The sequence below is a fragment of the Theobroma cacao genome, chromosome 5, assembly GCF_000208745.1.
Source record: "Theobroma cacao cultivar B97-61/B2 chromosome 5, Criollo_cocoa_genome_V2, whole genome shotgun sequence".
Taxonomy (NCBI): domain Eukaryota; kingdom Viridiplantae; phylum Streptophyta; class Magnoliopsida; order Malvales; family Malvaceae; genus Theobroma; species Theobroma cacao.
The window spans coordinates 27,025,765-27,038,433 of record NC_030854.1 but is presented as its reverse complement, the minus strand read 5'-3'; the positions used below and the strand labels follow the sequence as shown (position 1 = coordinate 27,038,433).

The window sequence follows — 12,669 nt, the reverse complement described above, 5'->3', positions numbered from 1 at the left end:
ATATTATACTAAACGTTACAAAATTATTTACTCAACAATTTCATTCTCAATAAATTGCCAAATGCAACCTTAATGTTTCCAAAACCCTATACATTGGCCAATTATTTCACATTGCATCAAGAAACTTGAAGTAAACTTAAAGTTTTATAAGGTGAAGACAGAAAGTATTTGGATAAATAGAAATTGAAAAAAATGTAAAAAATTATTATTCTAACATCTGGACAAGAATAATTTACAAAGGAAAAATATGTTCGATAAAAGAAAAAAAATTAAAGCACCTTATATATCAAATTACTCTAAAACCTTTTTTTTTTTTGAATGACAAATTACTCTAAAACTTGAGTTGAACTAAAATTTAAATTTTACTATTCTTCTACTGCAGAAATGTAGACAGAAATACGCATGCGAGCATAAATACACACTTTGATGAATATTTCATCACTAATAAAAATCAGGTAGTCCTACTTATAACTCGTTTAGTATTCCTTATTAATTTAAAACCGGAAAAAAACTCTTCTTCAGACTTGACAGGTGGGTTTGAGGTGACAACCAACCCCTTCACACCCTTTTTCCCCTACCCACGACAAAGAAGCCAAAACTGCTGATATGAGACTGCATCATCATTGGTCAATTCTATTTCGAAGACCACTGTTTACTTGGGAGGACGAGTCACATCAGCAGCTTATCTGCAAGCTGAACCATATTGTCCTTTGGCACAACAAAGAGGACAAATTGATATGGAGAAATAGCAGTGATATGGAGACCCAAGGAAATTTCTCATTTAAGCAATTCTCTCTTGTATTTCTGTTTTAATTGTATTATATAAATATAAAGTATTAATAGTTATTTGGATATATATGAATATAATATAATTAATTATATTAAAAATTAAAAAATATATAAATATATTTAATAATTATATAATATGACACAATATAATTAACACGTTCATTAAATATATCAATTAAATCTTGTATGACGTGATACGATTAACATAAATAAAATTTCTACAATTAAATTACATCGACTCGATTAATATATAACATACGATTATATTAAGTTTAAACTCGTTTCAAATCATATTGTATTTATATCATGTTATCATATTATATATAAAATTAATAAATCTAGCTTCCAAACCTAAAGGGGTGTTTATCTTTCTTGCTGATGTCTGGACAAGGGATCTTCCCATGTCCCTCACTGATCCACGTACCTGGGTAAGTCTTGAATCAATTTGATGCTTAATAAAATCCTTTTTTTTTTATTAACGCGGCTTATGTGGATGAAAGGGGTATTACCGTTTGGGTAATAAAGAGTAGCATGTTTTACAACCCCGTCGATAGGTTCCCCCTTTAACCCCTCCCACCTGACCTTTTTGAACTGTCTCACTGTTGCTTTTTCTTCTTTGCAGGCGAGTGTTTCACAGGAAACAGGTTTGAACTGAAGTCTTCCGTTTCTTTTTTCACGAGCGTTCAGTAATCTCAAAGTTTAAAAATAAATATTTAAATAAATTTTTTTATTAAAATTAAAAAAAAATTATTAAAATTTTTAGTGAAATTTTTAATTTAATAAATCAAGTATCATATAAAATAAAAATAATATAATAATATAATATAAATTCTAAATAAAAATAAAAAATTTATAAATATTAAAATAATAATATTTTACTGTTAAATGCTTATTGTAAACAATAAATAAGGTATACGGTTTTAAGAAAATAATAATATAATAAACTTTTTAAATATTCTTTGAAAATAATTAAATACATTAAATGATTAAAAATAGAAGAAATAGTTAAAAAAATTCGTTAGAAATCAGTAAATGCCTATTAATGTTAGTTAATTGGAAATAGTAAAAATATTAAGAATTAATAGTATTGTAAGAATTAACAAATAATAAAAAATTTAAATTTATTAGATATATAATTAAAAAAATGAGAAAATATATTATCTTATTAATTATTTTGATTTTTTTATCGTAAGTTTTGTTCTCACCAACTAAATCCTATATCTGACAAATTATGGATGTAAGCAATATGACAATAATGCCAATATAAAAGCAACCCAGAAAAGAAACAATAATATATATATATATATATAAAAGAAAAGAACAATTGAAGTTCTCTTAAATGGTAATCTAATTATAAATTTATAATATATAATTGCATGCTCCAATTTCTTTTCAAGTGTTCATTTAAACTTAATAAATCTATACGCAAGACTCCCACTATTTTTTCCATACAATATTAGTAACTGAAGTTCTAATCTTGTAAAGTAGCTTTTAACTTGTTCATTCATCAAATGTGATTCTCATATGGTTTCAGTAATGCCAAAAACAATCAACGTCTACTGGTCCAGCAACTGAAGTAGAAGGGGCTTCTTGATCATCAAATAGCCTCTTTCCCATTTCAAGATTCGATATGACATAAGAGATTTCAGTGTTAATCTCAGCTGTTAAACCTGTTTCTTGTGAAAAAAACTAGTAAAAACAAAAAAAAGGCTTCGGGATATTGATGAGACCAAAACTCAATTAAAGAAGGTAAAAAAGGAAAAGCTGGAAAAGGGACAGTGGAACAAGCTTGTGAGGGGCTGTAAAATATGGTACTATTTATTACCCTAACAACACTTTCATCCAAATTAGCAACGCACACTATTAGAAAAGGGATATCAAATGGCACAAAAGATTTTGTTTCGACATGAAATGTGTGACTGTAATGAACATAAATCCTCAGCCTCCACTGAAGTACCTCTCTTGGTGCTCCTTTCAAAATTTTGATTTGATTAATAACAGAAAACTGAACATGAGATACCAAATATAAGTTGAAGATTTTTATTCGACTTCAATATATATATATATATAAAAGGATAGCTACTATTTACAGCACCGTGGTAACATTTAGTTTTGTTCAATTTATCATCATATATAATTTTCAATAGGTGTGAAGCAAAAATTGTTAGAAACCTTTGAAAAGTGACACCAACATGTCATTTCAAATCTCAAGCTTAGATTGCAAAAAAACTCTCTTGACATAACGTTCAGTAAGGATAAAAGAAACCTGTACAATTTTCACAATGACCCAGCTACCCAACAAGATTTTGTTAGCATCTCTAAACATAGAACCTTGATAGTTGATATATCAAGAAAGAAAATTTAAGCTTTACATAGATTTAAAGAAACCTTCCTAAAAAGACCAACAGTAGCATCTCATATTCCCTTCGATGGACCTTGACCGTCGAATACATCAGGGAAACAATCCTCTATACTATAAAAGGAAATATCGTTATCTAGAATAGGAGCTGTAGGTTCACTGAGCATCAAATACATTCCGTAAGATGATTCGTCTTCATGTTGTAATGATCCGTAATTAGGATTTGGCTGAGATGCAATGTCCTCAAACTCATTATTCCTTTCAGGCATTACAGACGCTTCATTCTGTGATATAATCACAGTCGCCTGAGTCACACTATTCCCTGCATCTTCACCATTCTTTTCCTTCTTATTGTATAGCTTGCACAAAACCCAATCATCCAACTACAACCCAAAACATTAGTTGAGAAAAATACATCAATACAAATTCTACTATTGAGCATATTAGTTGTTACTATAGATATGGAATATTATTCTATAAACCTTAAAGGCAAGCACAAGAGAATTATGAAAGTAAAGTATTAAGTAAATATTACTTGTTCAATTATAAACTAGTCGCTTAAAAGTTATAGCATTGTACTATACATGCCAAATACATATGTGTGTGTGATGAATGAGGTGATCAGAAGGTCTATATAATAATTTTCTACGTGTGTATTGCAAGCAAGTAAATTATTACCTTCATATCATTCTTGGCCCTGCCATTGTTTTGAGAAGTGTTGTCTTTAACTTTATATTCATGCATTTTCCAATCAGTTTTTCTCCCTCCTGGGTGCTTCCCTTCGTAGAAATCAAGGGTCTTTTTGTATCCAATAGGGTGCCCAGAACCAGGGGGAATGGCCTTATCAGTTCCAGTTGGCTTCCAATATCCCTCAGGAGTAGCACGATTTGGCCTTGATCCATTCGGATATTTTTTCTGTCTTGGAGTGAAAAAATACCACTCTGTTTCTGTCAGTGGTTTGAATTCCGCTGAGCCAAGACAAATAGTTCCAGTCAGGTTTTCATGAAGCTCAAGTCAAGGCATGCAAACAAGTTGAAAGCAATAATTTATAACGCATCTATCAATTAACCTAACCATGGAAGTGCCTGAATAAGCCTTTTTAGCGATTTTTTACTATTCTATATGAATGGAATAAAGTTAATTAGTTTTATGAATATATAGAGCTAATTAATTAATTACTCACCGGCGAGCTCCGAAGGATCTTTGCTGTAGAGATTAATCTCGCTAATGCGGTTAAGAGGTAAGGTTTCATTGTTCACCTTCTTCTTTAAGTAATGCTCAATCAACTCCTCGTCAGAAGGGCAAAATCGATATCCATAAGGAAAGGAGTTGAAATATTCTTCAAGTAAGTCGGTTTCATCGCTACGAGAACAGGTGGGGTCAACGTCTATACCATTAGCAGCAGCTGAAATTTGCATGCTGTTTTGCTCATGGAATTGCTCCATGCTTGGAACTTGAAAGCTAGTTATGAATATTCAAGGGCACAGAAAAATATCAATTACTAATCCCATATTTGGTAATTAAACTTGCTTTTATAGCCAATCACTTTTGGGCAAGGGAGACTTCCACCCTTTGTATTAGTATTCTAATTCATCCTATTTATTAGCTATTAAACCATTAAAAGGATATATGCAGGTACTCTATATGACGCATAACTAAAGAAAAAAATTAGAGTCCATCTATATTTAGACTATCTTAGTTCCTATAAACAAGGATTCCTAGCCTGGAGAAAAAATCGTACGGAAAGTATTTTTTTTTTTACAAAAATTGAATATAATTGTTATGATCTCATGCATAATCAGTCCTATCACCTCTAAAAATAACTATGGTATTGCCAAAATCACAATTAATAACTTATAAATAATTCATGATTACATGTTAACTAGCTTATGATAATTTTTGTTCAAATAATTTATCATGGGACAAAATCTATAGCTGTAACGATGACATATTAAGACCCGATGATTGATTTTTTGTCATGGAATTGAAATTGTGGCATTATTCGAAATTTATGAGGTTAACCATAAAATTATATCCATGCATAGTGAACTTTCTTTATTACATAGTAAACAAAAAAAATTCCTTCTTTTATTTTAATTTAATACTTATTTTTGCTCCATATTTTATCTTAAATTAATAATAAATAATGGCAGTAAGTAGGGGCAAATGTGTTACATTAATTAACATTACAAAAAATTTAAAATACATACACTTACTGTTAAATCAAATTCTCATTATTTGACTGTATGCTTGTTTACCTCTCAAGTTTTTTATTGAAAGAAGATTAAATGAAAATAGATACTAAAGAATGAAATCATTCTTTTTATAATCAAGATGAGGAATTACAATCTCAGTCAATTAATTTATTAGGGAAATTTAAAAAAAAAATGAGAAAGGGTTCATTGTTAGCCGCATTCTTCGAGTAGTGATCAATCAAGTCTTCTTCATCAGATGAAAAACGATATCCACAAGGAAACGACTTGAATCAGAGAATAAACTTTTCGGTAGACAGGGAGAATTCCACGTCTTGTTAACAGGATAGGAATGTACGGATGATTCAGTAATTAACTAGGGACTTGTTAGGATAGGATAGGGTATAAAGGTCAAGTTCTAGGTGCATAAAAAATAAGAGTCCCAACACCATTTACACTATCTAAGTTCCTGTTAACTAGGAACCTCTAACGTTTAGAATCTTTCTTTTTCCTTTGAAAAATAATTCATTTAAAATAATTTTATATTTGGCAGCCGGTTGGTGAATGTAGAGCTTTCAACAGCTAAATCTTCTTGCCGATAATCTATACTGTGCTTATTGTTAGGGGCAAGATTTGGCCGTCGACCAGCCTATTTCACTGTTTTTTTTTTATCAATTTATTATTCTCTTCACTATTTTCCTATCACACAATTATATCTATTCTATTATTTATTATTGTTTTTGAGCCATGTTAATTTAATAAAATTTTTAATTATTAATGATTATTTAAATTAATTTAGTATTGGAATAAAATTTTTTAACTCTCCCAACTCTTTGGTGGAGTCTTAAAAATTGACTTGAAATTGTGTCTCTAAGTAAAATTTCATCATAGGGATTAATTCCGGTAATTATTGATTTGGCATTAATTTATCATGCTTTAGAGGTAATAAACACAATAAGAAAATTAAATAAATAACTTTATAAAAAGAGACTAGTTTAAAGAATTTATACCACAAAGGAGCCCTCTTGATATGGACTTGAGCCTTTGGGCTTGTAATCGCAAACAAAGAAGGCTCTAAGTGGGCCTGAATGATCCGGCTCGATTTTGCCTTCCTACTCTTTTTTTTCTTTCTTTACTTGCTTCCCGCTTCTGTTTTTTCCCTTCCTTTCGTAATACGGCGTCGTGCTTCCCACCCTCCCGCCCCCTTTTTTTTGAATATTCCTTAGTTATACCAAACGGCGTCGTCTGGGTGAGTTATCTTCCTTCTCATTTCAAATTTTCTTTCCCCCCCTCTCTACCCTCTCCTTCTCTCCCAACGCCGGCCACCGCGAACCCTGCCGCCGGCGTAGATATAGGAAATTCCTCTCTTCCTCTTCTTCCCTTTTATCAGACCACTTTTCCCAAAAATTCCCTCTTTTCTCGTAGATATAAGAAAAACTGAGACCCCCTTTTCCAAAAAAATAAAACCCGAAACACTTCCCTTTTTTATGTTGTTTGATTCACCATTTTCTCCTTTTTTGGCTTTTTCTTGTTGAGGTGTGTAGTGTTTTTAGGTTTTCTTGGTGGTGTTTGTTGTGGATCTTTTTGTGCAGATGTTTTTTGTGGTGGTTTTTCTTGCTTTTGTTGCTGAGAATTTGTCCAGAAAAGAAAAGGAAATGCTCCAGGAAAAAAAGTCAGCTGTGCTTTCGGATTTGGGTGTTTTAAAGGATCGCTTGCTGACAATGGCAAATATTTTTCAACTCTGAAACTCAGCTTTGCATGCTGTTTTGGTTATTTGATTGATTATATTGTATTTTTTACCTTTGATTTTCCCCCTTATTATGTTTTCATTTCCTATTTTTGTTAATTTTGCACTTTGGATCCATAACTGAAGGCCCAATGGACCCATTAACAATAGCCTTAAATTCCAATAATATACGGGGCCTTTAGCCCAATTAATTAATTTGGCTTTCAATCGTTCAAATTTCGAGACCCAAATTAAGAACAAGTCCAAATAAAATAAATTTAAAAAAAAATTAAAATGAAAATTAAACTAATTATCTGTAGAGACTTAATCCGAATTACTCAAAAATTCATTAAAAAAGTTCAAACAAAATGAAATGTCTACAAGCAATTTTTTATAACACTTTAAATAAATTCAAGAAGGAACTGATAGCTTAGTGAATTTCATGAATAGTATGGACCATTAATTAAGATAATGAATGATCTAGAATAGTCAATATACAATTTTCCTTGAAGCCATCAATCTTGCTTTGCTCGCTAAACAGGAGTGGACTGAGGTTGGTTCAACATGAGAACTCTTTATTGGCTCGAATTGTAAAGCCGCGTTAGCGATATGGAGTTATTATTGAAGATATATGTACGAGGGATTTTGCACCTCCTCACCTTGTATCTTATGTCTACACAAGCCATTTGAAGAGAGAAGATAGTTGGATCAATTGTCCTTGTTAAGTTTACTATTTGTAACGATCTTGGAATTTATCATCTCAAATTGCTGCATTATACAAAAATATTTGATAAAATGTGTGTGTATATATATATATAGAATAATTCATATCAGCATCATAACATAATCAGCACTATGATTAAGTTAGGTCAGCTACTCCTTAAATTAGCATTCAATCTTCCCAACATCCCTTTCTTTAAACTTTGAATGCGATCTTTAATTATTCCTTTCTTATCTAGTATATTGGACCATATTTATCAAACCCTATAAAAACCCTTTATATTTAACGACATCAAGTCATTTAGCTCAACGTGACCTTGGCAAGTCGCTTTGTACGAAACTTATACATGCATGATCAACACACCATCATGTTGCAATTATAAACATGTGACATGCACATGTCCATAAACAAGAGTATATTATATACATATATAAATCATTCTTATCAAGTCAATTCTAAGATGATATATTAAGAGGTGACATATAATTAAAAATTATCAAATAATTTTATATAAATTCTCACTTTTCGTTAAAATTAATTTGATAAATTATTATTAAATATTGAAATTATAAGTAATAATTAATTAAGTATCACATATTAATTTATCAGAACAAAAAATTTGATAAAAAACTGTATTATATGAAACGATTTTTCCGTAAACAGTTATGCTCTCCTATTATATAAAAAACATAAATCTTAATCTTGGGTGCTTGGAGACTGGCACACGCCCTTATCAATGAGTCAAAACTTGTACGAAAACCTGTACAGCTTGCTTAATTCTTGGATCAACAGCAACCAATTGTTGATTTTCCAATTCTAGAAAGGAATCACCCTGCCATAGACAGCAGTTATGCACTTGAGCATGTGCATGGGAATGTGACTCTCGTGTGTAAACAAACACAAGCTTGATTTTGAACTCTTGAAAAACCAAATTGGAGCAAATTACGGGGAGCAATGAAAATATCATATGGGTTCCAACGCATGCATGTTGAAATGTGTAGAAAATTTGCCACTTAGATTTTGAAAATACAGAGACAAAGCGACACCTCTCACGGCTAATTTGGTGCCACTTGAACATGGGTCTCACCTTCCTCTCTCTTTCTACTTTCGCGTATAAAATTAATTCTTGGTAGCCCTTTTCTACGGCCTACTTTGTCTTTTTCATTTCTTTATTTAGAGTTCTTTGGACGCTGCTGCTTCAACAGCAGAACAATGGCTTGGCTACTCTCTCTCTGCTTTACTCTCATTTTCTCTCTGTGTAATGGCTCACGTACTCCTGTCACTTCCCCGTACCTTGATGGTAAGTAAATAGTCAACTTTTTTGTTTTTCAGACATTGTGCTACATGAGTGTCATTAACACTATTTTATGTGTATTTCTCATTTGTATTGTTCAGGATATTTAGACAATGGTAACTTTGAAATAGCACCCAAGAAAGAGAACCTCAACAAAACAGTGATCCTCGGAAAATACTCACTTCCAGGATGGGAAATCGATGGCTTGGTGGAGTTTGTCTCAGGGGGGCCACAACCTGGGGGATTTTACCTCGCCATCCCTCGCGGAGCCCATGCTGTGAGGCTTGGCAACGAGGGTTCCATCTCTCAGAATGTGAATGTCAAGCCAGGGTACATTTACTCTCTCACATTTGGTGCCACAAGGACTTGCGCACAAGATGAGGTGCTGAGGATATCAGTCTCTCGCCAGACGGCAGACATCTCCATTCAGACCCTGTATAGCACTGATGGAGGCGACACCATTGCTTTTGCCTTCCAGGCAACAGCTAAAGTAGCCAGGGTCACATTTCATAACCCTGGGCTTCAAGAAGATCCAACTTGTGGACCTCTCTTGGATGCCATTGCAATCAAAGAAATGCGTCCTCTAAGATATACCAAAGGTAAATTAAGTTCTTTTAAGCTCCATTCGTTGGTCTTAATTTAGAATCCTTTACTTGCATTATGGCCTAAAATCACGCTAATGCAGTCTTTGGATCAGTTAAGATTAACTTTACTAGAACGTCAAAGCTCTCGGTCATTGATGTTCAGAAAAGAAAAGAAAGACAGATGATGATTAATTAATTGATCGTGTAATTGGACCAGTATTTAAGAAGTCCCATTTACAAATGTAATTAGATTCGTGCACTTTTTAAGGAGTCCCCTTTGGCCTTTACAAAAAGCAGAGTAGTCTGAATAAATGTGCCCTGTTCAAATCACTTATGGCAAAGTAGCTTGGCCCTTATTTTGTACCAACAGATGCCTTTTCCATTTAATTTTCCTGCCAGATTTCACGCTATGGTCTTGACTAAAGGCGTTAGTTATATTTTTATACTATACAAATGTAAAAATATTTACTTCATGTCTCTCAAAGCAGGTAACCTAGTCAAAAACGGTGGGTTTGAGACTGGTCCCCATACCTTCAAGAACTTCTCAACGGGGGTCCTCCTGCCTCCTAAGATGCAAGACAAAATTTCACCACTCCCTGGCTGGATCATTGAATCCCTCAAACCTGTGAAATACATTGACAAGAAGCACTTCTCGGTTCCTTCAGGACTCTACGCGATCGAACTGGTGGCTGGAAGAGAGAGTGCCATGGCCCAAGTCATCAGAACAGTTCCTAACAAATTCTACACCCTCGCATTCACTGTTGGAGATGCCAAGAACGGTTGCCATGGATCAATGATGGTTGAAGCATTTGCTGGTAAGGAAACTCTCAAGGTTCCTTTTGTATCTCAAGGAAAGGGTGTATTCAAGACGGCAAGTTTCAAATTCCAAGCAATCTCAGCCAGGACAAGGATAACCTTTTACAGTGCCTATTACCACACCAAGTTACATGATTTTGGTCATATGTGCGGCCCCGTCTTGGATGATGTGAGGGTTCTCCCTGTCTCTTAGTCAAAAGTTAGAAGTTTGTTTGCCGCATGATATAGGACTTTGGCCTTTTGTTTTTTCGAGTATGGAGGTTTCTACCGAGAAAATTTGGTGTTGGGCCTTTTATGACATAACAAGGTCATTGGAGTCATACTTTTTAATATCTTGAATCTTGAAGAGTGATTTTGGACTTGTTTAAGTTGCAATAGTGTGAATTGAATGATAGTTAAGCGTAAATTATCATTCCAAGTTTCTTTTCATCACTAATGTAGTAAAGTGTAATAATGGAGCTGGTATAAGAAAAATACCCAAAAAGTTTCCTCTATAGTCCATACTTCTTCCTTTCATACGAATTGATCTAAGGACAATGATAATCCTTAAAACTATTTCCTCCCGGTTCATCCATTTTCAAGGAATGAATAGAGAAGTAAGTAGTAATTTTGGAGAGTTAAAGTAACCATGTTCTTCCTCCTGTAATTATATAAGCTCAAATCATAAGAGTAAGGTGGGACAAAATCGACTGCCCCATGAATATGCCTCACTCCTTGTCCCGTTAATCTCTGCTCTACACGTAGCATAAAAAAGGATCAAAACTCAAAAGTTTAGCTGTAACAATTATTGACTTGCTGGTGACTATATAAGAAGGATAGCCAAAGAAACAAAAATAAAAGCAGTGTGAGGGAAGAAACACCCTTCCCTTGAGAGAAAAGAGAGCATAGCATAACAGCAGTAGTCATACTTATGGGTGTTTCATCCATCACCTAGTGGTACCCAGAGTTTGGTTGAACAGAGCTTTTTTTCCCCAGTCACAACCATCAGAGGGACAAACCACCTGAACTCAATCCCAAAACGCTCAAAGTAGAACAATATAAGCTTAAAGTGGAGAAGCGCAAAACAGAAACCGTAAGCTTCCTATCAATCATTAAGCAATGTAGCCTCACTTTACTTTAGTTAATCATCGACTACAGCAACACTGTATTCAAAAGTTTTCATCATCATAGACACAAAACACCACTGTATTCTGATGTTTACAACATCAGAGACACAAACACAAAGGCAGCCTGCATTGAAGAAGGAAGAGCTGTAGATGAGGATTTCCTATACAATCCAAGGTCAATGGCAAAAAACAGAGTAGCGCACTGGTTGATACAACAAAACTTTTGAGTTAAAGATGAACATTTAATTTGAAATAGAGAGTACATAATTACATTATTTATGTTGAAGTTATTTAATTATAATTTACTTATAAATGTAATGTATTTTTATTGAGAAAAAGGATATTTGTTACGGAACTTTCCTAATACCAAAGAAATTTTGGAAACTTTCCACCACAACTTCTTGAAAGATACTTAAAAGATGTTGGTTGAGGAAATTAGGAAAAAGAATTAATATATTTTTATATACAGACAATGAAATTTTTACGAAAGGAATTGGATTATATGGGATAATTTTATGACACATATAATAATTTATAGTTTTACTTGTGAAGTTTAAAATCTCTTAGGATAATTAATAACCGATATCATTGTAAATCTTATCAATATTTAGAAAAATTGCTTTTAGGATTAAAAGACTTGGCTTTACACTAATTTCAGTTGGCATTTGATAGTAATTGTTGGATTTGATAACAAACACAAAATCGAATAAGATAAAATTGTGACAAAAAGAAAAAGAAGAAAAGTTACATTGCAATGAGTTATGCACAAATACGAAAGTAACTTCTCATTTATTTTATTTTGTCTACGAGTTACTTTCAATTGCAATTTAATATGGTAAGCTTAAATACTAATAAACACGAAAACTAGGTTTGCTTAATATTTATTTTAAGGTGTTTTGTATTCTTCATAATTTCTACATTTATAATGGATTTTTTTTCTTTCGTTTGTAAATAATGAATGACGAATCATAGTAATTATTATATTTTGTATGTTGTTGAATCTTGAAAATCCCAACAACTTCTAATTTTTTTTGTTATACTTTTATTATTTGAAGCATAAAATTTTTTGTATTAAAAAAAGT

At 32.6% G+C, this 12,669-nt stretch overlaps 2 protein-coding genes across 2 annotated transcripts; one reads left to right on the top strand and one right to left on the bottom strand.

Moving 5' to 3' along the window:
• LOC18598958 (protein ATAF2) lies at positions 2,320-4,593 on the bottom strand. Its single transcript, XM_018120977.1, has 4 exons — positions 4,332-4,593; positions 3,827-4,116; positions 3,225-3,531; positions 2,320-2,459 (listed from the first exon to the last, which is right to left on the bottom strand). Exons 1-4 carry the CDS (start codon positions 4,591-4,593, stop codon positions 2,320-2,322), a joined length of 999 nt encoding a protein of 332 aa, XP_017976466.1.
• LOC18598957 lies at positions 8,951-10,977 on the top strand. The gene is made up of 3 exons (XM_007028705.2): positions 8,951-9,087; positions 9,183-9,680; positions 10,154-10,977. The coding sequence occupies exons 1-3, from the start codon at positions 9,000-9,002 to the stop codon at positions 10,672-10,674; spliced, it is 1,107 nt and encodes a 368-aa protein (XP_007028767.2). The 5' UTR covers positions 8,951-8,999; the 3' UTR covers positions 10,675-10,977.

Bases quoted from the DNA above. Each gene is read 5' to 3' on its own strand.
- LOC18598958 (XM_018120977.1), bottom strand. From the start codon at position 4,593: ATGGAGCAATTCCATGAGCAAAACAGCATGCAAATTTCAGCTGCTGCT. The intron at 4,117-4,331 runs GTGAGTAATTAA...GTCTTGGCTCAG, and splicing joins AGATCCTTCGGAGCTCGCCG to CGGAATTCAAACCACTGACA. The intron at 3,532-3,826 runs GTAATAATTTAC...TTTGGGTTGTAG, and splicing joins GGGCCAAGAATGATATGAAG to TTGGATGATTGGGTTTTGTG.
- LOC18598957 (XM_007028705.2), top strand. From the start codon at position 9,000: ATGGCTTGGCTACTCTCTCTCTGCTTTACTCTCATTTTCTCTCTGTGT. The intron at 9,088-9,182 runs GTAAGTAAATAG...TGTATTGTTCAG, and splicing joins CACTTCCCCGTACCTTGATG to GATATTTAGACAATGGTAAC. The intron at 9,681-10,153 runs GTAAATTAAGTT...CTCTCAAAGCAG, and splicing joins TCCTCTAAGATATACCAAAG to GTAACCTAGTCAAAAACGGT.